The 26,477-nt window shown below is 44.8% G+C and overlaps 1 protein-coding gene across 4 annotated transcripts in view; it reads left to right on the plus strand.

Moving 5' to 3' along the window:
* The window catches only part of SNX10 (sorting nexin 10), a 404,844-nt gene that overhangs the window by 342,463 nt on the left and 35,904 nt on the right, over positions 1–26,477 (plus strand). For 3 of the 4 annotated variants that reach the window (XM_078663466.1, XM_078663468.1, XM_078663467.1), the window contains 4 exons: positions 9,661–9,709; positions 22,348–22,434; positions 23,565–23,665; positions 25,265–25,363. In XM_078663466.1, the coding sequence (XP_078519592.1) occupies positions 9,686–9,709; positions 22,348–22,434; positions 23,565–23,665; positions 25,265–25,363 (311 nt within the window). In that variant the 5' untranslated portion in view covers positions 9,661–9,685. The remainder of the gene's footprint in view (positions 1–9,660; positions 9,710–22,347; positions 22,435–23,564; positions 23,666–25,264; positions 25,364–26,477) is intronic. The other variant, XM_078663469.1, reaches the window with a different exon arrangement.

A 26,477-nucleotide genomic window follows, 5' to 3' on the forward strand; every position in this document is an offset into this window, starting at 1 on the left:
GTTTAAATTATGCCTTCTTTTTCCAGCTTTTCTAATTCCTCAACAACCTCATCTAGGCCTACAAGAGGAATGTTAAACATAGTGTGTGCCACGGGTTTGAAACACTCCATTCATATAATTCTGTGGTGGATACTGTCCACTACAACATCATTTCCAGAGAGAAGAGAGAGTCACAATCTTTAAGATACTTCCTATGCTCGTTTCAGAAAAGGACATAGTACAGAATGAGTGCTGGTGACAGGAGCTGATTAGTTAAGAGCGATTCTGGATAAGGAAGGGTAGGCTGCCTTGATACTGTTGGACCCTTGTGCAGCTTTCAGCACTGTGGCCCACTCTGCATTAGTGGTCCCCAAATATAAGGCTCTGAGGCTTCCCTAATCCTTTCTTATAGGCAGTGCACAAACAGTGTTAATTAAGATATTTAGATCAGTCCCTCTTCTTTGTGGTGTTCCTCAAGGTTCATCTGTCAGTCCAACGCTGTTCATTCTCTACAAGGTACCGTTGGCGGAGCTGATGCCATGATACGGCTTCATAGTTTCATCCTACGCTGATGACACACAGATTGTGATTAACATCTCCAAAGATTCATGCTGGTAGCCCTAAGTTTTAGGGCTGCATGAAAGAGATTTATACTGGATGAGGGCTCAGTGTCTGAAACTAAACCGAGAGAAGACAGAAGTTCTTCTATATGAGTGGTCGCAAGCACACATTATTTAGGCTCACTTCTGGATTTTCGTAACTCCCTTTATTTGAAAGTTAAGACATTTGGTGCGAGACTTAAAGTGTCTCAGGATGCGGCGGCAAGGCACATTCTGTGAATTTCAAACCTCAATCTATTTCAGAAGCACTAAAAGGTTTGCATCAATTGCAGGCTCATAATTGTTCCATGTATAAGGTGGTCTGCATCATGCACAAGGCCCTATATGGTATCAGACTTGCATTACTGAAATCCGAATTTAGTTGGTAGATTCCTGTAACAGATCTTAGATCAGCGGGGAGTAAGAATGTCTGTTCCCACAATATCAAAGACAAGATTATGGATAGAGTGCTGAAACTTTTCACCCACTCACCCCCAGTCGCAGATCTGGGTTTAATCCATCGTTCTTTTTCTACCTATGCCGCCCCAGTGTGGACCCAGCCATATGTCCGAAAAGTTTCAGCTCTCCGTCCATTATCTCCTTGTGTTTGCTTTGTATCTACACTTAGGACACCACACACTTCATTACTGTCATGGCACTCCGAAAAGGAGCGTAAATTCTCTACAACACATTCAATTTGAATCTCATTCCTTTTTGTCCCCACCTACACACCTCCAAAAAGTGTCCCACAATGTCAGCGTAGGTACATCGCTGACTTGGCGTTAATGATCCTTGATGCCACATCTATAGCATCTTGAACGATTACTCTGCATGTTGTTCTGCTTATGAGATTTGAGCCAATCCACTGTTATACACCGAAAGGTTTCTGTCCTTTTTATAGGTCTTGCCTAGGCAGAGCGCATGCGCTGCTCTAGGAGAGGGCCTTTAGCAATCGGTCTTCACTTTTCAGACACGCTGGTGGCGGCATCCACCTTGCGGGAGCGAGCTGCGGCGCACTGTTTGTAATTAACGTGGCTGTGCCTCTGCTCACTCCCGCAAGGTGGATGCCGCCACAAGCACGAGTGCTTCAAAGGTGAAAGCAGTGGTCTTCCCTCACCTCCCTAGAGATGTAGCCTTTTGACTAATTTGTTGACATTTGGATTACTGAATGTAGTAACACCAGCTTCCGCACGTGATCATCATGCATGATTAATCTCCCCATGGTCCCCCTGTTTACTAAAAACGGGGTGCTAAAGAACATTCACATGCGCTATAAGAAGGGACCACCCCGTTTAAGCTGTTGCATGTTCTATCTACTCGCCGTTTTTGTTTCTAATATTCGGCCTCTTTCTGCTCTCCCATGTGCCCCCCTTCGAGATTCTCCTCTCTCATTCTACCAGCACCCTCCTACGTACTAGTCATCCACCACCACGTCCACCACCACGTCCACCACCACCACTACGTCCACCACCACCACTACGTCCACCACCACCACTACGTCCACCACCACCACTACGTCCACCACCACCACTACGTCCACCGCCACCACCACGTCCACCACCACGTCCACCACCACGTCCACCACCACGTCCACCACCACGTCCACCACCACGTCCACCACCACGTCCACCACCACGTCCACCACCACGTCCACCACCACCACGTCCACCACCACGTCCACCGCCACCACCACGTCCACCGCCACCACCACGTCCACCGCCACCACCACGTCCACCGCCACCACGTCCACCGCCACCACGTCCACCGCCACCACGTCCACCACATTCACCACCACCACCACGACCACGACCACGTCCAACACACCAAATACACTACCACCACCACGTCCACCACTTCCTGTGACGGGTAAAGTGTCACTGGAGGGCAGGGGTAATAGGAGTGTCAACCCCGGCTGTACATGGGGCATTTAAGGATGCATTGGGTACGGGAATAGGGGCTAGAAGTATTACACCAGACCCAAGATACAATTTGAAGAGCCATAATGTCACAGGGGCTCCTGTAAAAGCACTCGCAGCAACTCTACCTCACAGTGACATATCTGCACTAGCCACTCACTCAAAACAAGCATTGGCACAGCCGATAGGTCTCGCCTTTAGGACCTTTTAAGTGTTTAGCCATGCAACACTTGCTGTTGTTTCACCAAGGATATTGTGCTGGATAACTAAACACTTATAAGGTCCCAAAGGCAAGACCCATTTGGCTATGCCAATGCTTGTCTTAGTAGAGTAAGATGTTGTATGGGTCCCTTTGTATAAGGAATCCGTAGAAGCATTACCCAGTGCAGCGTTATCACATCTTTGTCAGTTCTGCCTTCTTGACTATAGCTACAGCATATTTTAAACAAGTCACCTTTCACCCCAAAATGTCTTGTACTCCAGAGTTACTGGTGCATGACAATTTGATCTTGGATGATTGGCAGTTGGCAAATTGGCATGAAAAAGCAAACTTTGTAAATGCAGGAACATATTGATCTGCATATGCAGATTGTCCTGGATGCCTTTGAAAACAATTATAGAGATCCACAGCAACACTGATTGAAAGCATAAAATGGTTGTCCAAGTCACCTAATGCCTTGAAAGACATCCTTTTCAGTGAGTCATCTGTTTTTCTCCATCTGGTTATATATTCTTAGACCTTCAATACCAAGGGTATGTAATTATCTTTTTTTCCCTGATGGGATTAAACTTTGCACTGGCGAAATCCTCCGTGGTGGAATTATATTTCCTAAGATTTCCATTCTTGCTACTTTATTTGTGGTTCTTCGGGAAATTAAAGGGTGTTTGCAGTAGAATTGATAATAAAGCTTGTGCTGCTCACATTTTACCTGAAAAATAAGACAAGTGTAGGAAAAATGACACAGATATTGTCACTGTGACTGAAGCACATGCATGCCTCATAATTTAGAAGGACATTGTGAAAGAAGTGTAATAATAGAAGTATGTGAGCCACAGCGTTACCCTTACTGTGGTGGCCATGTGAAGCAGTAACAGTTCTTCAACGTTACTTCAATAGAAATTTCCCTTTATGGTCCCAGGAGGGAGCAGAAAGCTACTCCCAAGGATCGTGATCGAAGCTGATTGGGTGGCTGCTGACCAAAAGATCTCTAAATAACCGATGTCTTGCTTGCTGGAAAATTGTAGCTTTCTCATATAAATGAATATGTATGTGGGTCCTTTGCTGGGGCTCTGCTTGTCGCCAGCGTTTAACAGGAATTCTTTCTGCAGTGTTACTTCTTTATTAAGTTAACAGGGACAACCCAAACAAGCTGCTACAGAGAACCAATCTGCCACCTACTGATCAACCCAAGATCCCTGCAACACTACATCCAGAATCCAACACCTCACAATAGAATGCGCCCTATAGCTTGTGAACGTTCAGTACAACACTTTGTCTTGGTGTATGTTGGACCCGGTCCTTTGGGCATGTTCACCCCGTGACTTTTTGCTTTTTTCTAGCCTGTTTTTGGAACCTGGATTGGTGATTTTAGGCCTCTGCGCACTTTTTCACTGTGGTACAGTGTAAAGTGCGTGTGCTATCTGTGTATGGATGGTGAGTGACCTGCCCTCCCATAGGAATGAATGGGGAATATGTATGCCCATGGTAGATTCCTGATGCATGGGGAGTGCAGGGTCGAGTTTCATATGTATGAACTCGTGAGAATGAATGCTGCAGAATGGTGTATGCGGCATGGCTGTGTCTAGTCTAGAAGCGCCACTTTTTGAAGTTGGCATATTGGTGTCGTGAGTCTGCTGGCACGTGATTGGCTGATGGGCCTGGCCCAGGCATGCCTGGGCCTGCTGGTAGATGGACTGTCTGGAGGAGGGGGTCTGAGTCAGCCGTAGATGAAAGGCCCCCATCTGCTGTTAGGGAGGGGAGGAAAGAGCTTCTGGTGGAACCAGGCTGTGCCTGGCGGCCCACCCCTGATGGCTCTCCCTCCTGATAACCCACTGTCACCTCTGACCTGAGGCTGACAGGAGAGGGAAACCAGATACACCCAGGGCTTAGGGCTCGCTTACACAAAGACTTCAAAAGACTTCAAAGCCTTTTCTGTGTATAAGAAGGGGCTGTGTTCCCTTCCAATTTGTTCTTGTTTTCTGACTTGAATCTGCCAGGGGCGTGCTGCTGCTTGGGCTCAGGGAATCCCTGAGTCTTGCCCAGCCCCTGGACTCCTGATGGACTTGCCTGGATTCCTGGGGGACCCCTCTGCCCTCCCTGGGCTGAGGGGGGGACTTGGCTTTGCCCCCCTGGGAGGCTCTGGGGCTTTGGCAGCGTGGAGGAGCTGCATTGCCCTGTGGATAGCGCTGGAACTGTATTTCTAGCGCCTGGAGGCACTGAGCTTCCTCCCGAGCGCCTGGGAGCGCTCTGCCGGTTGTCTAGCGCTTTGGAGCGCGTCATTTTCCCCAAGCGCTTGAGGGTGCTTTATCTGGACTTTTCCTAGCGCTTAGGAGCGCTTTATGTCCGCTTATAGCGCTGGGCGCGCTAAGGCATCTGGCCCGTAGGAGGAATCAGCCCCTGCCTGCCTGCCTAAGGATCGGGCCGCCGCGCTGCCCGCGGTGACCCGGAAGTGACTGACCGGCCGGCCAATCCTGTCGCGGCCGGCCGGAAGTCCCGCCCCGCAGTCGGCGGGGAGAAGAAAGGAGAAGGCGCGGAAGATTGCGGCCGTTCGCGGGGCTCCTCTCGGCTGAGGGAGCCCCGAGGAGAAGAGGCGGCTGGTTGGCAGGGCTCCCGTGTGCCGAGGGAGCCCTGCAGAGAGGGAGAAGTCCGGCGCGGGAGTAGCGAGGCGCCCATGTGGTCGGGAGAGCCCCGCCTTCACCCCCGCGAGAAGGGACTGCTGCCGGGAGCTTTGCTGGCTCCACCCTGAGTCCCGGTCCCGAGACGGGGGACCGGGCAAAGCGAGGAGAGTCTGCGTGGAGCAGGAGCTCCGCAGATGCCGCCGAAGCCCGCCCCCGCCGCACAGAAGCCCCGGTGAGTAAAGGGCTGCGGGGGGAGATAGCTCCGTGTGGTGCCGGCCGAGGCACTGAGGAGAAGGGCGGCCCCGAATGGCAGTGGGTCGCCCCACCGTGATTACAGGGCCCGCGAGGGGTTCTTGAGGGCCCGCACTGCTGCATGTTGGTGCCGCTTCGAGGCACTGAGAAAGGGCGGCCCCGAATGGCAGTGGGTCGCCCCACCGTGGGTGCAGAGCCTGTGTGGCTACATGTTGGGCATGTGATGCCCAGAGTCTGTGTGGCTCCAACGTTGGGCACGAGTAATGCCAGAGCCTGTGTGGCTCCAACGTGGACATAGGTGTGTGTAGAGCCTGTGTGGCTCCAGCGGGGCGCAGTTTGCGCCTGAGGGCCAGTGAGGGCCCTGGCGCAGTGTTGATGATTCTCCAGCTGCCCAGCAATTAGTGGGCAGCTGCACCGTTTAGGCGCAATTTCAGGAGAGAGTCCCTGTGTGGGACAGCGAGGGCACAGTGGTGCCAGGTCTTTCCAGCTGCGCAGCACTTATTGCCAGCTGCAGCGTTTAGGCCCTTGTGAGTGTTCCCAGGGGCCCAGCAAGTAGTGGGCCCCTGCATCGTTTAGGCCCTGACATTGAGACTCAGGGCGTTCTAGCCCCAACAAGGCCAGTTGGCCTAGGGACTGCCACAGGTGGTGGCTTATGTAGGTTTTGCGCAATTGTATGGTTATTGCACCTCTGAATGTATTTCCTTGCATCATGTTTTATTCCTGCACCTCTGAATGTTTTAGACATCATGTGACTTTTGCGCTACTGTATTATTCTGGTACCTCTGAATGTCATTTTATTGCATCATGTGCTTTATTCTTAACACCGCTGAATGTGTAGGTTTATGCATTATGTGTTTTTCTATACTACTCCTCTGAATGTATATTTATGCACCATGGGTAATGTGTTCTTTCTTAGACCCCTAAATGCTGTGTGATACTTAGGTGGTTGTTCTTTTAGTACAGGTGGTCCTAGTGAGGTCCTGGTCCCCTGCGCGACAGTCTCCTAAGGGGTTTAGGGTTGCATAGGTGGTACTTACCTGTTCCCAGTAGTTACTGGATGTGATCTAGAACTGTTACTTTGTGTTACAGTGAAGTTTATATACTTTTATTCTAATTTCTGACAAGTATTTCTATGTCTGCAAAGTGTTGATTCAGACAGTGGCCCATGTGGCCCTGTCTTGTAAATAATCCCTTGTGAATATTGCCGTGCCAGTTGGCCCAATGTACATGTGTGATTTCTATCTGATATGTTTTGACAATACAAAAGTTATTTTAATATAACCTTGTGTGGAGTCTCTTTTGTGGTGTGCCTAGAATGTTGTTGCTGTCGTGCGCTGACGCAAATGCTTTACACATCGCCTCCGAGTTTAGCCTAGACTGCTCGCGCCATGCTACCTAGAGGGTGAGCAGGGGTTATCTTGGCGTGTGACTTCCTTGCCCTGACTGGAATGGTGGTTTCGGCCTGGCTTTGGCGTCAGCCTTAGCCTACCCGAAATAGCCGGTTTCCAACAGTGTATAGAGCACTTTGATTAATGAAATGGCAACTTTACTGTTGGGAACATTGGAACTAGACCGGCTTAAGGAAAAGTCTAGCTACAATGTGGAAGACATGCTTTCATGTTCTCGTTTTGCTTGCCTGTTTTTTAAATTTTCCTTTTCAGCTCTTTTGACATATTTGTTATTTTTAGGTTTACATCAATATTAGTTAAGATACTTCAGAATTTAAAAAAATACCAGGAAACCATACACAACTTACATTCTCTGTAAGCATCCTGCCATCTCTCAAGAGTACAGATGAAATAATTATCTTTTTGTCTTCATGCTATACCCAAAGTTAATTATGATTCTGCCCCACCAAAAAGGCTTTTCTTCTGGTAAAAAGGGGTTTGAGTAAAGAAAAAGAAACGGGCAGCTCAACCAATAGAGCTAAAGATGTTCTGCTTGGAAACCTTTGGAGTAGTGATACATCATAATCGAGTAGAAGTACCCTTGAATCACATTGGCTTTGTCTTCCTATTGGGAGAAAGTTTAAACTGGGTTCTACTGGAAGACATTGCCAAGATGTCCAGTACCTCTACACCCACTTCTATGTGCAACCCTACTTGGAACTACACTCCACTTCTTTAACGGACTTAAGAAACGTGTTGGCAGTCTGAGGTTTTGAGAATGAACTCTTCAAATTAAATATGGCCTGATCTTTAAAAGATGACAGGGAAGCGCCCCTATGTTTGAAGTAGAAAACCCTTCTAAGGTTTTATTTGGACTCTCATCCACAGATTATTGGTTGCATACTTCATCATACAGTCTCTCGTCCAGAATGACTGCATCTGAATGGGCTCAACCTGCTTGAGGGAGCTCTTGATCTTGTGAGGTCAGGTGAAAATAAAATTATCTTCCTTTATTAGGGGTTACCCTAAGAGTAAAAAAAGGATGGTGCTGGCGGGTTCTGGGAGCTACTTAGTGCTTCTTATTCGCTGGTCTACATGTTATGGCCACAAATTGCCAGTACAGTTCAGTTTGCCTTTGTCAGGCCCAAGAAGATCCCTATCAACAATACTTGACTCTGGTAGTGATTCGCTATTTGGAGATTTTTATGAACAGAACATCCCTGTAACAAAAATGAAATTAGGCGTGCCTACCTACCATGACTATTGAAGAATGTGTGACCCCCTAGCCGGTCCCCTCATGCATTGTATGGGTCAATAAATTGACCGAATCATGGATAATTCCCTGGTTCCCTTTAGAAGGAATGTATTTAAGCTTGCATGAACGTTTAGTAGTTTTTCACCCGCACTGAAAATCAAAATAAAGAGTACTTGCCTAGAATAATCCATGGGTAAAATTCCATATAAAAACCTAAGAAGGATTTCCTCTAGCAAGATTTTTTTTAACTGGATATCCTTTAATGAGCAGGCATCTTATCTCATTTGGTGAGTATATCTTACGATTTGTGAGGTGTCAAGATCCCCCTTTTAATTTCTTCTTTTCCCCTATTTGTTGTAAATATGGTTTGCAAATGTAAATACCCTACCCTCCCTCCCACCCATTGTCACAGTCCCTGACTGTGGCTGTGATCCACATCCAGACCTCAATCCCTACTGGCAAAAGATCCTTGTATTTTGGAGCCATCTAGCACCAGGTCTTTGTTCTTGGCCTTTGTTCAGTCAGGCCTTTGTTCTTTTGACCCACAAAAACCATTCTGTTTTGTTTTTTTCACCCACTGAACTTCTAGCGGCTAGGTGATGAATTTGTGCATCCAAGACCAGTTAAACTGGATTCTAAGCATAAACCAATGACTGCAGAAACTGCTGAACCTTTGTTTTCAGGTTACTTTCTTCAGAGAGGAGAACACATGAAATTCTCAATTTAGTGGCCTTGGTCTCAGTTCTCAGTGTCTCTAATTTATTCTCCAGATAAATTGGGCGTAAACGCACAGTACTGGATCTGTTTGAGATGTGGACCACCCAAACACACCACTCCATACACTTTTGGCCTCAGACCATTGACTATGGGGCGTAGACTCGAAGCCAGAGAGGTATAGAAGCTTCATACGGGTACATGCGCTTGGAGAAGAGCAAGCCCCGCCTCCCGTATTTGATTCTTTTTATATTCATCCAACCCTCGGTTTTGATTATCTGGAGCGAATTCTTTTTCAAATATATTGGTAAATTCTGGCAACTCTTTCTGCCTTTCCTTCTTGGTTTAACACATTTAAGGCTCTTTATTCTAGTGTGTACTTTATCAATTGTTTCAAGCAGATGCAGTGATGAATGTTTATGCAAAAACACAGCTTTTGTTTTGAAGGTAACCTTATTTCGTGTCAATTGAAAGTGGTTTTCTTAAGCCATGGCGGGGTTGGACCACAGAATTATCAGTTGCAAACTGTACAACAAGAAGTTCCTCTGTCTTTACATTTAAGGATAAACATGCATTAGAGGCTATTATCGGACGGCTCAATATTTACACTGTCTCCCAAGAACACTCCCACTTTGTAAGATATAGTTGAGGTTTTTCAGTGTGTAGAAAATTACATTAAAAAGTTACTTTATTTTGAGCTTGTCTTTATTTTTTTATAGATCGTCGACCCACACAAGTGTGAAGATGCTCCCCAAAGAGCTTGCAAAGGTATATAATTCCAGAAACTACTCGTGTCAACAGAGCATTAAAAGACTGTAGTACTATGTGAACCTAGATTTGTAGTTTTATGGAAGAAAATATAATTATTTGAAATGTTCCTGGTTCACTATGTTAGAGTGAATAAGCAAGTGAACGCTCCACACTCCGCACTGTATTTAAGAGGTTCTCTAAAGGAAGCTGAAACTTGCAAAAAGAACCAGATCGTGCCCCTCTTAATGCATGCAGCGTGATGCAACAACTGTTAATGGCCAGTTTATTTGCAACTTTTGCCTGAAGCATTGATGTTCATGGTTTGGTCGGAGTAGTAAATCGTAATCACAGCTGCTGCTCTACCCGCACAAAAAAATATTCATTTTAGAACATGTTGAATGGGTTCCAGTATGGAAAGTCATAATTCCAAGTTTACTGACAAACTACATCAATGTTTATACATGAACCGCTAAGCATAAATTTAAAAAAACCCAAAAAACTTTGGATTAAAATATGCCATTAAACTTGTGTAAGAATGCTAACTGCAATTTTATATTACTTGAAATGTGTTAATTGCACATCATTTGCATCAGATTAACTCCACTATCAAACAATTGTGTTCTTAGCATTATTGTGCAATTCTGAACTCAAACGCCTGAAGTATACTTTTCCCAAGCACTGTAAACCCAAATGTCCATTCATATCACAGAAGGGTGCAGAGGCTTTTCTTTCATCCCACTGTTTTTCTGCCAATATTTGGAGTATATATACTATAAAATGCCAGGCATGTAGGCAAGTGCAGCCTTAAATAGTTATTTATAATTGTTGCAAAGTATGATGCCCTTTCTTGTGGCCTGCGCTGCCTATGCAAATATTACGAGTCTAAAGAACATAGGTGTGACCAGAGGTTCACAACTCTGGCACAAAAGATGGTATTCTTTTCTTTCATTATGGAGAAAACAAACCTGGTAGAAATAATTCATGAAATCACATAGCACTTATTGTATTGTGTTATTTATATGCCGCCTATAATGTGTATGACACATTAGCCATGCTAATCTAAGCAGTCTTTCCATGTTACTTTGTAAGTATTCTCATCACCCTCCTTCAATAGATAATTTGATTGATAAATCCAAAGATCATTTTATTTGCAACACAGAAAAACAAACCGAGAGAACACAATCTCTGAAAAAAACCTTCGGCTTCGTTGTTGGAAAGGACGGGTAAGTTACCATTAATGGACAGGCCTCCTCCGGTTTCAAGAATTCCCCAAGACACTGGCCAAGTGAATTCCTCATTGTGTCCGGAAGAAAGCAGTACCTGAAGTCTAGGTTTCTAGAGGCCAGTGTTCTTGATATTTGATATATTAATGAAACTGTAATTTTCTCTCTGAAGGAAAATCATTAGAGTTCAGACGAAGCCTTTCTGTCTTTTTAGCTGTCACATGTCAGTTTAGGCGCCTGTTGTTCCACGTCTGGGTTAGCAGATGGTGCAGTCTGCCATCCATTGACCACCATATTTCTGGTTATGACCTAACTGTCCAGGTTTGCGTTGACAACTTGCAAACCTTTTCTTGTTGAGCATTTCAACTTCATGTTGGCTGCAAGATACTGCTTAGTAGAGGCTCTTCAAACCCATCGTGAACTTAGCTCTATGTGTTTCATAAGACTGCTGCTAGCTCAGTCATGAAAATATAAATTTACAGTAGGCACTTTTATATTCAGCTCTTAAAGACTTATTAGTTTGAACTGCAGTATTTTGGAGTGGCCGGTTGGCCTTCCACCTGTTGACAACAAACGTTGAATGCCCCTGGAATGGTCTGCTTTGGATATTGAGATAGAGAGGACCCCACCTGAGTTACACTTTTTTTATTTTATTTGGGGGATTTAACTCTTGAACATGGTTTGTCAAACGTGGATGGAGCCATTTTAGGCTCTGGAATAGGCTCTGGAACAATCCCTACTCAGTGACAACGCCAACGGAATGGAAACCTTTTACACTCCATTAACTCCTTGTGGTTTCAGCATCAAGGTTATTGGCCACGAGGACTTCTTACCTCAACTCAGTCTTATAAAGGCCAAGCTGTTAAATGAAATCAGCAGTTAGTCAATTGCTAGTCGTGCCTGCCACCTGAGAATGGACTTGTTACTTGTGGTGACTGTAACAGTGGCCACTGGTGGGAAAACACTTTAAGAGTAAAAAGAAATTCAGCAACTTTTAAGCCGAAATGTACAGCAGAAAGGAGTTTGTCCTACCCAATATAGGGACCTACTCGGCGATGTGAGTGGAAATGTTTCAGCTAGATGTTGAAGTATAGCTGGAGAAACTGAGAAAATTAATTCAGCCACTCGTTGCCAGTTTATAGCTCTTCTCAGGGCCTCATGGGTTGGCAGCGAGTTTTTACTATAAGTCTCTTGTTTGTCCAGAAACACAACAGCCACATGCGTATTAAATGCAGAACCAACCCGTTTTTTTTTACCGCCAATATTTATTTCATTTTGGAGGATATCCTCAACCTCCTTTATAATCAATCTCTGCTGCCCGTGACTTTCGGCCATGCACACAAGAGATTAAGTGTAGCTGCTTTGGCTAGGCACTGTATCTAATCGCTCATGCACCCAGCCCCTGTAGTGCACAAACTTTGGTCGTGTCCAGCGGAAATTGGCCCCTGGGCATATGCCCAGCCCCGTCCATCTTTGCCTGTGCACAGCAGCATTGATCTCCGGCCTGTGTTGTCCTCAGGGTTTTCGTCATTCCCTGCTCACAACCACTGAGCACCTAATTGTTTGGTGCAATCACACCTGCGACTCTGTCCACGAGCCTTTGCCAGCCCTCATGTCCACATTATGTGAATTTATGTTTTTTGAATCTTTATTTTTCACTGTGATCCAGCAGAAATTTGTCGGGGAAATTTTTGATAAATAATGAATTTTTCCAACTTCTTTAGCATGTACTCAAACAATTAGGCCCAACACCCAATCATTAATTTTCGTTTTGTGGAGGACCTGGAATAGAAAATTGTTCACTTCACACTTATGACTCAGCAGAACTTAGCACCTTTATCAGCCATTAGTATAATATCCTTGAGACAAAGAATATCACCAAAAGAACACGACAGAATCGATAAAGATAATTCTGTAAAAACATTTATCTAATGCCTCAAGAATACAGATAGTGACAGAAATACAGTTAAAAATCTGATGTAATAACAGGGTTAATGCAAAGAAAACCACACAGTACATGAAATTACAGGTTCAGTGATGCTCATACAAACCAACTGTTGTTTTTCAGAATCTGCCCTCAAGTAATCGATGTGTGCCCGTTATGCAGCATCGATCTTGCCACATCAGGAGTCAGATAACCTCTCAGCCGAAAGGTTATTTCCCGCAAACGCTTTCCAGCCGGCAATGGCGCAGGATGAAGTCTCAGTTCGCAAGAATTCCGTTTGTTAGTCTATACCACTCAAAATTAGTTGTAAGGGGCAAGCAAAGGAAAAACTTGTGATGGCAACATGCGTGGATCCAATGAAAAACCAACAGCATGCCAGACAGGGAAAGCAAGGTAAATTAGACAGACAGCCCACTGTGACTCCTTAATTTGGGCAATTCTACTCCAATATGTTCAAGTTCACACCCCTTAAAGTATAGGTTTCATCAGTCCATGGATTTAATTGGTCTTATACGATGGGCTGTTATGTTGTGATCGGTAAATTGTACAAATGCGGGAGAATTAAGTAATCCATTTATCATTTTTTTTTTAGAATCATTATATTCCATTTGTTTAGAGTCTATTTACAGCCTCGGAAGAAGGCGGTACCTTTAGTCATCTGCCATCAGTCAGTTCCCAAGCGCATTTCGCTGGGATGTTTCAAAACGTTGCCACCATTTCTGTCAAATATGCTACGAGTGTGAAGGGAGACTATTTAAAACTAGAATGCAAATGGAAACTTTACAGAAAGTTCTCAAAGGACTTGGGTGACTGCTTACACATGATTCAACACTGGCTAAGTACAGAAAGCATTTGAGGCCTAAGCAGGGAACAGCTAAATTACACGAATTTTAATATTTAAACACTACACATTTCTAAATATTTTACTTTGTCGAACTAATCAAAAGCATGGTTTTACATTAAACTAATGTCAATATTTGGAACTAATAAATGTTGTTCTTTTAAGTAGCAGGTCAGTATTTTCTATAGGTTGGCATGTAGGTTTATTTCAACAGGTTACCTTAAAATGCGTGTTTCATTTATTCTCATTACAGTAGAACCTGCTACAAAACTAATTTCAGTTCTCTATTTAATGCATTCTTTATGTTCAGTTAATGTCAATACACATGTACTAATACAGTAAAACAAAAAAAATGTATTTCTTTATACACTAATTTTGTGTGGATATAAACTCTCAAAGTTGCAGTTTGGTTTTTCCATGTTTTCTCATAAAATACGTGAATGCTCCAGCATAACGTTGTTTTCATACCATAGTTTCTCATTGCCACGTGATTATTTATTCTAACATTCTGCATGCTTTTACGATGCAGTATCTAAACATGAGTGTACAGATGAAATTTCTCTCAGTAGATAAAGATATCATTTAGTATGCCTCATCCATTTAAAAAAGTCATAAATCGACTTGTCACAGGTTGGAATTGGTGAAGATGGATGCATTATAACATCTAAGCTCCATCAGCGAATTGCACAATAAATGATAGTCTGGGGCTTCGGTCACCTAGTCTTTAAACCTGGTAATAATTCGAGGATCTTTTTATTTTTCGTGGATTTGTATGCGTTCTGAAATTCGTCTCGAGTCCCCCTTCGCCCACATTTTGTTTATGCAGGAGGCAGGTTTTGGTACGCTTGGTATACTGATGTGGGCACTGCAGCAACAATTTTTTATTACTTCCATTCAGAGTCCCAGATTCCATGGGCTTGAGTTTGGGTCTGCGGTCCCCCGATTAAAGATGAAAGAATTTGCTCCTTAGCCTGGGGAAGCGGGGGGGGGGGGGTCTCTTTAAATGAATAAATAAAACAGACGTTTTGTTCCTTTAACTTTCCTTGCATCTGTGTCCTCGAACTATCAAGAGATATACAAACGTATCTAGCTGATTATCCCTTTGATGTCCTTCTAACACCTTTTTGTAATGCAAATAGCTCAAACACTACTGAACAGATGTACACCATGCCACTTAATGGCACTATTGTGAGTAAAGGGCTAGTGCCACGGCACGTTTGACGTCATTCTGTTAAGCTGTTGTTTCGGGCAAACTTTCCTGTGGGAGTTTTGTTCCGCCTCTAGAACTCTCCACTGTAATGTCGTATAATCGCCCAAATGATGAGGCAGACACTGTGGGTACTTGAGGAACATTATTCTTTATTTATAACGTTATATCGCACGAAGGAGCAACGGGCGTCTTACTAATCGCGTCCCGATCCGCTCGCACATGTGCACTGCGCTTCCCGCGCATGCGCACATCGTCCCGCGATCTCGTCCTTGCGTGCCGCGTCATCACGCACCCACAAGGACTAAACCGCTACACATCTCCCCTTTTTATACACACATAAACATGCGATGAGTCCATTGTTTCAACACCCCCCCATTTCAAAGTCTCTGAAACGAGCGGCTGTGACCACCGCTCTCCCTGCACGTGTACGTCTTACCGGGGTAGAGGCTTCTCGAACACCATCTCCCACAGGACTCAATGTTCCACTTCTCATTTGACTCCGTTCATTTCTCTGGGGTGTCGAGTCCTTTTCGACTCTCTCTTCCTCTACCCTCGGGGCTTCCAGATCTTATCCCTCTACATGCAAATGTCCTTCTACTTGGCTTTCGCTTTCTTCCGTTATTCTCTCTTCTCTGTTAGTCAGTCCTTGATCTTGTTGGCCTTCCTCTTTTTCCTCAGGCCACTGTAGAATCTTGTTACACTTAGCCATGCGGTCTTGGGACCACACATTCCCATCACTAAGCAACGCAGCCCTGTCGTATGCTTCCTCCACTTGCATAGGTAGGCTGTACTTGCTTTCTCCTTTCCTTTTCAGCACGGCCAACTTGACTCTCACCCATTCTCCTTTTTCCAAAGCCGCTTCTTTCACATTTCTTCTCCTGTTATAGTGTTCAGTATATACTTTTTGGGCCCTTTCGATATTGTGCTGGACTAGAGCCGGTGACCATTTGCTGGTGACGGTCTTCTCCCTCCAGACCACATTGTCCCTCGTGAACGGGTGCCTGCCTCTTAGGATCTGGAAGGGGCTGTATCCAGTAGAGGTGGGGGGTTATCCTGTAGGCCCACATCATGCTTTGGATTTCCTTCTCCCAATCCTTGGCCTTCATGATGGCAGCTTGTATGGATCCCATGAGGACTCGATTAAATCTCTCCACCTGTCCGTTGCTCGAAGGGTGGTACACTGAAGTGTGCTTCGTTTTGATTCCATTCCTTTCTGCATATTTGTACCACTTCTCAGATGTGAACTGCGGACCATTGTCACTAAGGATCATCCTCGGGATCCCTTCTCTCAGGAACACTGAGGTGAGAAACTTGATGATTGTGTCAATGTCCATCTCTTCCTGCACATGTATTTCTGGCTACTTAGAGTGTTTGTCCACCAAAACACATAAGTATTTCGGCATGCCTTGGCTATCCAATGCTGGTCCTGGAATGTCAACCGATACATCCTCCCACGGGTTGCGCGGTAGGTCGAACCTTCTCAACGCAGGTCTCAATGGCTTCAATATTTTGTCTGCTCCTTGGCACTGGTCACAGTCTCTCATGTGCCTTTCTACTTGACTGTCCAGTCCCGGCCACCAATACATTTGCTTCACTCGCAGTTTGGTTTTCACAATTCCGAGATGTCCTTCATGTAGCTGGCGCAGCAGGAGCGGCATCAGTCTTGTGGGGGGCACCACTTTGTCACCTCGATATAAGAAGATTCCGGAGTCACTCATCGATAGTTCTTCCCTTACTTCGTGGAATTTCCGGAGAACTTCCTTCAACCTCTTTTTTTCTGGCCAACCACCAAGCACGTATTCTTTAACCTCCTTCATGTCTTCATCCTCTTGATACGCCTGCGCCCATTCTTGCCTGCTGATTACTCTTTCTGAGTCCTCCATCACAGCTATCATTTCTTCATCCTCCAACAACGAATTTGGCGCCTCCTCCATGGCCGAGGCTCGACTGAGGTAGTCTGACACTTTGCTGCGTGTCCCCAGTATGTACTCTACATCATACCTATACTCCAGCAGCTTCAGCGTCATCTTGGCTATGCGTGGAGTGGCAATTGCATGTTCACTCGAGGTGAGTACCTTTACTAGTGGTTTGTGGTCCGTTTGCAGATGAAATCTCGTGCCCCACAGAAACTGCCTGAACTTCCCCATGGCCCATACCACCGCCAGCATTTCCTTCTCAATCACACTGAACCTTTGTTCTGTGGGGGATAACGCTCTGGATGCAAAGCTGAGGGTCTCTCTCTTGTGCAAGGACTGCCCCTAGCCCCTTTTCGCTGGCATCAGTGGTCAGTATGGTCTGTCCAAGAGGATCATGTCCATGCAAAGGCACCGCCTGGCTTATGTCTTTCTTTAACACCTCGAATTCCCTCTGTGCTTCTTCACCTCAGTGGAACGCTGTCTTATCTCTTATGAGCTGCCTCAATTGATGTGTTTTTGTTGCGAAGTGCTGAACGAATTTACTATAGTATTAGGCCATCCCTAGAAAGGATCTCACTTCCTCCTTGCTGACAGGGGCTTTGGCATCACAGATTGCCTTCACGTTCTCCCTCTTAGGGGTGATACCCTGTCCTCCAATCTCATGACCTAGGTAGGTGACGATCTCATTCCCAGTCGACATTTGTTCCATTCAGCTGTCAGGCCCTTCTCCTGTAGCACGTTAAGTACTTTGTTCAGTTTCCTGTCGTGGTCTTCACGGTCCTTTCCCATCACTAAGATGTCGTCCTGGAAATATTGGATGCAGTCTACATCCTTCCATCCAGCTTTTGGAACACCGCTGCTACCGATGCCAGCCCAAATGGCATCCTGCGAAATTGGTAGCAACCAAACGGTGTTATGAATGACGTGAATTTTCGGCTAGACGGATGCAAGTCTATCTGATGATAGGCGGATGCGAGGTCAATAGTGGAGAACCACTTCACTCCCCTTGTTCTGGCCAGCATTTCTTCAATCCTGGGCAACGGGAACTTTTCCACTATCAGGCATTTATTTAACTCTCGCAGGTCCACACACAAATGCACCTTGCCATTGGGTTTTCGTGCCACGACCAAGGGAGATAGCCATTCCGAACTGTCTATGGGCTCAATTATCCCTTGTTCTTCCAGTCTGCTTAATTCTTGTTGCACCGCTTCCCTTGCCGCTATGGGCACGTTCCGGACCTTGTGGGACACAGGTCGGGAGTTTTCTTTGAGCAGGATTTTGTGCATGAATTTCTCAAGCCTGCCGACTTTTCCTCCGAATACCTTCGGGAATTCTCTTTTCACTTTCTCTAGATTCGGCCAGCATTCATAGTCCGTCAGCAATACTTGCTCACTGCCTCCCGGGTCCAGTTTTATCCCTAGGTCACCTTGATCTCTCCATCCCAACACCGATGGACCTTTCTCTGCTACATGCAGTTTGCAGTCTGCCGTTCTTCCTCTAAATTCAAACTTCAGGATCCGGTAGCCCACCATGGGGATAGGGGTGTCAGTATATGATACCGGTCGAATGTCTGGTGGTTCCAAGTTGGGGCCTAGGCTGGGTCTGAATTCTTCCTCCCATACAGATCTTTGGACTATGGTGTATGGGGAGCCGGAGTCTATCGCAATCCTGATCTTCACTCCTCCAATCAGCATGTCGGCCCGTGGTTTACTCGAGCGCTTGTTTTCTATTCCCAGCACTTGTTCCTCAATGCACAGCACCAGGTCCTCTTCTTCCAGTTCTTCGTCTCCTTCTGGCCGGTATTGTGCTACATACTTCACGACCGTCTTCTTGCCCTTTCAGCGACATACCTTCTCATAGTGACTTATCAGGCCACAGAAAATGCATTTCGCCCGGAATGCCGGGCAACGTTTATCTTGGGCCGCGTGGTTCGCACTTCCACACCTGTAACACGCGGCTTTGCTTTCCGTGGACGGTTTCCAAGTTTGACCTGATATTCCCGACCATCTGTTGGTTCCTTTATTATCTCCGGTCGTCATTCTGTTCCGTCTTGAATGCTCTGCATCGTCCACCTTGTTCACCATGTGTCTCTGGATGTTCTCCCTTTTTGCTGCGTCAGCGCATCGCCTTGACAGTTCTGCTTTCTTCACCATTGCTATTACTTCTTTTAGTGTCGCCTCTCCAAGCGCCCACAACTTATCCTGTACCGTCTTATTGGTGGTGTGCATCACGATTTGGTCCTTTATGAAGTCGTCTTGGAGTGTCCCGTACTTGCATGTAATCGCCAACCTTCTCAACGCCGCGACGTAGTCATCAATGGATTCTCCCGCTTTTTGCTTCCTCTGCTGGAAGTTAAAACGATCAATGGAGAAGCGCACCGCAGGACGATAGTGATTATCTAGATCGTCTACGGCATGCCGGAAGACATCATCATCATCTTCATCATCATCATCTGGTCTAGGCGTGGGCACTAGGTTCGTGAACACTGTTATCCCTTCCGGACCGAGATTATGTAAGAGTATCCTTCTCCTCGCACTGGGGAAGGGTTCTCCATTTTCATCTTCTAAAGCTTCTAGATAGTTCTTGAAATATTCCCTCCAGTCTTCCCATTTCATCTGGGGTTCACCTGGTTTGGGCAGAAATGGAATCGGCGCCGTAAGGGAAGAGGCTTGTGCGCTCATCCTGGCCTGTTCTTCCGATTCCCCTCCTTGACTTCTAGGGCTACCTGGCTCGCTTGTGTTCCCGCCTTGCGCCGTGTTGGATCGGGGTTCTCCTACCCCCACCTCTCTGCTCTGTCCCCGTTCCGCCAGGGCCTCAGTGGCGTGTAGCTACCCTCCTACCGTGCTTCCCGTCCTGTGTGCCTCAGTTCCTGGCCCTGGTGCACGTGGTGGGAGCGTCTCGTTTCCTTGCGCCTCTGCCACGCTCCTCCTACGATTCACTGCCAATGTGCTTCTTTTCCTTTGTCCCTTGACTGGTACATGCAGTGTGCTCTTTTTTTTTTTTTCTTCTTGGGAAGCAGTTGGGCTTCTTGTGGGTAATCCCAACCCTCGTCGCCACTGTAATGTCAAATTCAAATTCAAAATAAGCTTTATTCGTTATCTCAAGGATATCATAAAAGCATACATTACTTTAGTCAAATTATAAAAAGGCAAATATAAACCCAAAGAAAAAAAGTAAGCACAGAAAACAGGATATAAAACGTATTTTAAAAACAATGTTTTTAAACGGTTAGTAAATACCATAAGTAAAAACGCAGATTAGTATGACCTATGTTATCGAGTTCCTAAATTTTATCAGCAATTTCAAGAACTTTTCCATGATAGATATCACATTCCTATCCTCCAACTGTTGTAATCGATCAAAAGCATTTTTACAGGACCTCAATCCCCAAATCTTCAGTAATGGTCTTAATAAGGATTTTCTAGGAACTGCATAGTATTTACAAAATAGTGTAGCATGAATGTTAGATTGGAATGAAATATCATCGCATGGGCAGGGGGGCAAATTTTGTGACCAATCATTGCACGAAGGAAAGGTTATTAGCCGGAAAAAGGAGCCCAGTCTAAATCTGGAAAGGATCATTCTCGAGAAACAAGGAATGTCAATTGAAAGATATAGTTGTAGCCCCTGGGTCAAAGTAATCCTTTGAAAGTCCAGAATAGTTTTCTTAAATTTTTGAGTAGTCCACCTCTTTGCTTCTAGATGGTCCATTAGGAGCTTTCTCAGGGCTTTCCTTGTAATGTGCTCCAAAGTCGGAGGGTCCATAAAAAACTCTGGGCGTCCAATTTCACAACAAACACTCTTAACATATGACATCCATTTTGTATATTTCGCCCCCTCCAATTTTTGGTTATCCAAGATTATTTCCCGATTTAGTGCTGTCTCAGTGGTGGTCCAAATCTTATGCCACAAAAGAAGGGGCTCAGTTTTAATAATGTCAACAATGAACGGTAGCCCCAACTCAATGTGGATCATATAGGTAGATGATGACTTTGGCATCCCTAAAAGGTACCTAAGGAACTGGTTTTCTACTGTCTGAATAGATGATGTAATGTCAATCCCCCAAAGACCAGCCCCGTAGATTGCGGTTGAAACACATTTTGCTTTGTAGATGGTGATAAGCTGCTTCACTGGTTTCCCCCCCAATTTACTTGCAAAATCTCGCAGCGCCCCAATGGCTCTAGTAAAGGCGAGTTTCCTTGCCTTAACGGCAGACTGCCAAGTCACCTTCCTATAAAAGTAAATGCCCAAATATGGAAAATATTCCACTGTCTCTATTTTTTGACCTTCAATAAAAATTGGAAATGTCATGTAATCGCCCAAATGATGAGGCAGACACTGTGGGTACTTGAGGAACGTTATTCTTTATTTATAACGTTATATCGCACGAAGGAGCGCCGGGCGTCTTACTAATCGCGTCCCGATCCGCTCGCACGGCGCTTCCCGCGCATGCGCATATCGTCCTGCTATCTCGTCCTTGCGTGCCGCGTCATCACGCGCCCGCAAGGACTAGACCGATACACTACATCCACTCCCAACTTCCACACGGATCAGCACGCATCTTGCCATGGGAACATTTAGTGGACAAACTGTGGACCTAATTTTGCGCTGATTCATCAAGCTTCACTATCGTTATAAGCAAAACCAAAAAGATTTTCATTAGAAACTCAGTGGGGGGAGTGGGAGGGGATGATGCGTGCGTGCGTGTGTAACCATGACTTTCTGTTACAGACGTGTTAACCCAGTGTTATACTGCTATTAGCATGTGCATTATTACTAAGTTCTCAGTAAACTCCTTTAATACCCTCTCCGAGGCAGGAGCGCTAGATAAAACTGCTAAATTACTATATAAAATACACAGTCACAAAGCGTAACCCTATGGAACTGCCTAGGGCCGGCAGTTCCCATCGAGGCAGAGTTCAAAGGTGCCATTACAGGGTGAAAATGTGCATGTCTCCAAGAGTACAGGTTCAAAGGCACTCGAACTGCAGTACTGTCCTCTACATTTTTTTCTCCAGTTATTTTCACCTTGACCGGGTCCTCTGAAGCGGTCTAAAGGCAACACAAGCGCTGTACAGAAAAATGAAAGAAAGTGAAAAAGTAATGTTGTGGCAATGTTTTAACTTTTTCAGGGTAACTGTCTTTTGTCGAGTGCCCCTACAGGCACCGTTGATAGCAGTTAATTCACTGTGTCTATAATTGTTCTTAGCTTTGTGATATCTGAAGTCTGTCTTTGGAAGGGAAACCCCCTTATTTCTATCGGGAAGTTCTGCGTTGCCTAAATTGAGAAATTCCATTCCATTGCAAGACAGCACTTGTGACCTGCGGCAAAACCATGGGCCTCGGTGGAGGGAGGGGCCGGGGTTACAGATAGGCTATTTAAGCTTCCTTGCGTGTGAGTTTACTTCCGCTTTCACCATTACAAATCCGGGGCAGCAGATCCGCTGTGCGCGCTTCAGCCACGTCTCTGGGGAGCAGCTCGGACCTTGAAGTGTCTTGTCTGTCTGTCATGCCTTTACAGGAAGAGATACGAGTCTGGGTGCGAGATCCGCAGCTACAGAAGGAAGATTACTGGCACTCGTACATAGATTACGAGATTTGTGTTCACGTGAGTAGACTGCACGTTTCAATTCACAATTGAGCTATTTTGATTACTAATCAGACTATGTAAAGGATGTGTATTTGTTTTACTATTGTGTGTGGCACTTGTCCACAATTAATTCACTGGAAGGTTTACGTGAAGTGAAACAATATCCCGTGTTGTGTATTGAAGTCCAGGCTGGGCATGGCATGGCTTTAGGACCTGGGTAATATTACTTTTATGGCATCACCTAATAGAAGGCTTTTTTTGCAGGTGAGGGGTGACCGCGCATGCGTGCAGATGTAACTGACCAGTTTAGTACCTTCATTTGCAGACCTCTAATCCATTACATTTCCCCAAGTAGACTCACTTAAAGAGTGTAAACTTTCACGGTTAGGGTTTCATGGGTATAAAGGCTTACTGCTGCAGAGGTTTAACTTACTTTTTAAAGTTATTTTTGAAAAACAGCCTCCTCTATATTGTGTTTGAAGCACTTGGAGACCGATACTCAAAAAATGAGTACATCTGTACCACATGGGTTTACGAGTTTGCGTGGGTGTGTTTAGTCATCCTTTTACAATTCAAAGGTTTCCAGGTTTCGTCTGGAAATAAGTAGTAATTACAGGTTTCAAGGGCACACTACTGGAAAACGTGTGAATTGAATTCTCGTATGAGCAGTAATGCAAGAAGAATTTTGCTCATGCGACATTTACTAGTATACTTGCTAACTTTTTTTCCCCTGAGTTTTCCCCTCTGGAGAACACCTCTCCTTGAAAACACCTGCCAGTTTTACAGGTGTGCCTTCCAAATTCGCACCATGGAACGAAATTTACTCATAAGGAGTAAACTGTCAACCTTTTCCAGTACAAAACAAGGCTATTTGTGCTTCTAGATTAACATTGCTCCTGCTTATAGCTAGTTCAATTGTGTCATATATATATATATATATATATATATATATATATATATATATATATATATATATATATATATATATATATATATATATATATATAAAGAACAACCCCCAAAGTTGTTTGTGTCGTTAAAACTGAATGTGTTGTTATGGTATGCCTGCAGGTGTGCTCGGACACAATGCTTGTTTTTCCTTTAACCTATTTTTAATATTGAATCTCGTTTCTGAATCCTCTCTGCAGACGAACAGCATGTGCTTCACGCTAAAGACCTCTCGTGTTAGGAGGCGGTTCAGAGAATTTGTGTGGCTGAGGGAAAGACTTCAAAATAATGCGCGACTTATGTGAGTAGTTTTACAATTTCTGGCTAATTTGGTACTCACAGAAACACGTCCTTGTCTCCACACTTGTGTTTTTGGTCACATCCGCGTGACCTTAACACGCTTGCCGACAGCTGATGTGGGTTGCTCGACATTAATGTGTCCTAAATAATGTGCAGGTGAAGTTGAATACCTTTTTAGGAGGCCACTTCTGCTAATAGTGTGCTCACTGAAAATAAGATCAAGTAGCCAATCTCGACCTTAACCTCATGTGTTCCTAGGGTGCACAATCACAACTCTTTGACTTTTCAAGGGTTCTGACCTATGCATGCTTAATTTCAAGTGACTTTTATATTAAAGCGTTGGATCCATGCAATGTGTCGTCTGCCTCTGAATGTTATTCCTATGACGGGCTGTGGCTTTTAGTCAGATTTTGCTTTCAATTCAAGGTGGTCCTAAAGCTCTGGTGTCCGCTCTCCGCTTCATAATATAGTTTTAAACCTGTGGTCTTTGGGAGCAGCAAGAATTATCTGCCTGGTGTTTTGTGCCGCACTTTGGGTTTGTGGTGGAGGGCTGTTGCCTTCAAAAGAAACTCCTTAAAATTTGAATTCCCCATGAAATGTCTTAATTATTATTATTTTTTTTGCTTCTCTTGCATGTACACTTTTGCCTTTAATCCCTTATTGGAAGACATTGACCATCTGGTACTCCACCACTGCCCCATTTAGGTTTATAGTGCTATTGATTTATTTATTGCATCTTATTGGTATTGCTCCTCTGGGTCTTTTTGAGATTAAAGTTAAATAGTTAAATTAAAAGTTGTAGTAAACTTGATCTGTGCCTGGTATTTGTGAACTTTCCCCTGCTTGTGGCTTAGCGATGTATGATGCTTCTCAGCTGTGTCCGTATCATTATTGAGAAGTCTGTATCTCGGATTATTTGTGTCTTCTGTAAGCATGGGCATGTTTCCAGATCCTGGGATATAGCTATTCTGGTCTAACAGGTTGCTGCAAATCTGTGCCCTAAGCCTGTTTACACAGTGCTATAGTTTGCTCCGACATTGTAGTTAATAGGAGTTATTTGTTCCTACATGATGTCAGTTCTGAATCGGTCTTGGTTTTATTTTAAAGGTCACCATCGAATTATATGTACATATTTGACGTGTTTAACAGTGGCAATTATACTGTTAAAACACATTCACAGTGGGTGTTAACTGGTACGCTTGGAAGTCTGAGCTTAGATGCCAAGGCTTGTTAATGCGAGAGGTCTGTAGTGCTTTGCCAATGACACATAGGTTTGCTTCATTAACAGCAATTCCAGGTCACTCGGGATCCTTTCACTCCCATTCTGCCCTAGGCTGAAGGTTCGCTCTCTTAGAATGACTGACACAGCTTTTGAATGTTTTCAGTGGAGGTCCTGACTACAGTCCAACAGCAGCAGCCATATTGGAATGGGGGTACTCCTTGCCGCTCGGCAATATACAGACCTCTGAAATGCCTTTACCAATGGGTTTACAGACGTGAAGAATATTTATGAAATCTGTTAACAATTATATCGTATTTGGCGACGTTTAGTAATTGACTTGCTTGTTTCTGATCTGTTGCTTTTTTTTCTTTTTTAAAGCGAATTACCAGAACTTCCTCCCAAGTCACCGTTTTTTAAACTCGGAAATGCACAACAGATGGACGAGCGACGGCAAGGCATGCAAAGATTCCTTGATAAGTAAGTGTGCATGAAATTCAGGGAGACAACTGGGGCGCTACAAACTGTGCCTTGTCTTGTACGGGAGAGCCATCTTGTGGTTAAAAGCATGTATTGAAAATAAAACCCGCATTCACTTCATTCCTTTTGATGTTGCCTCAGCGTTTACAGTTTTGCAAACAGTTTCGGACACGTCTGATCCTTTCTGAAATAGTGCCGCTCGCATTTTACACACAGTTCATCCCTCTTCAGTTTTAACGTGAGCCTGATCTAAAAAGCCATTGACGCAGTGTTTCGAAAAGCGTTGCCATTTCTTTTTTTGTTAAAGGAAAGCATTCTTGTGATTTGATAACGTGATTTAGTGGTATTATTTGTAAAAAGCTGCCATCGTGTTTACGGTAGTGGACCGAGGTAAACCGCCAGTGCTACAATTCCTCAAATGTTTTTAAACGGAAATACCAGATTGCTAATTGTTCAGGGCACCAAAACAAAGTTGGAGCAATTTTGCTGTGGACTACCCCTTCGGCCGTCACCTACCCAGCCGGACATTGGGCAGACTTTACTTCGTCTCTCCGTCATACTCTCCCTCCTACCCCTTTACTCCACCCTCTTTCTCCTTTACGCTCCATTTATACCTCCTCTTTGCTCTCTGTTTTCTCATTGAGACCTAGCCGCTTGACTGATGCCCAGTGGAGCTACCTGATGGGTATAGAGGAGATGGGCTGTGGACTTCCCCCTCGGCCGTCACCTACCCAGCCGGACTTTGGGCAGACTCTCCTTCCTTTCTCCCTCCTATTCCTTTACCCCACCCCCTTCCTTTACCCCACCCCCACCCCCTTACCCTTCTAAGCTCCATTTACTTCGTCTTCCGACGCTCTTGAAGTGTTTTCTTGTAACTAATGTAACTTGTAACTAATGTAATTTTGTGGATCCTTATGTAAAGCGCTCTGATACCTCCGGGTCTAGCCAGCGTTATATAAAACTCAAATAAATAAAATAAAATAAAAAAAGTGTGGTTTTGACTGGGTGCTAGTTGAATAGTCACCTTATTGGGTCATGCCTATTACTGCAGTGTGGGTCACGCAGTAGGATACAAAGAGCAGTGGTAGAAAGTAGAGGTGAGCGAGCCACAAAA

The sequence above is a fragment of the Lissotriton helveticus genome, chromosome 10 (assembly GCF_964261635.1).
Source record: "Lissotriton helveticus chromosome 10, aLisHel1.1, whole genome shotgun sequence".
NCBI lineage: Eukaryota > Metazoa > Chordata > Amphibia > Caudata > Salamandridae > Lissotriton > Lissotriton helveticus.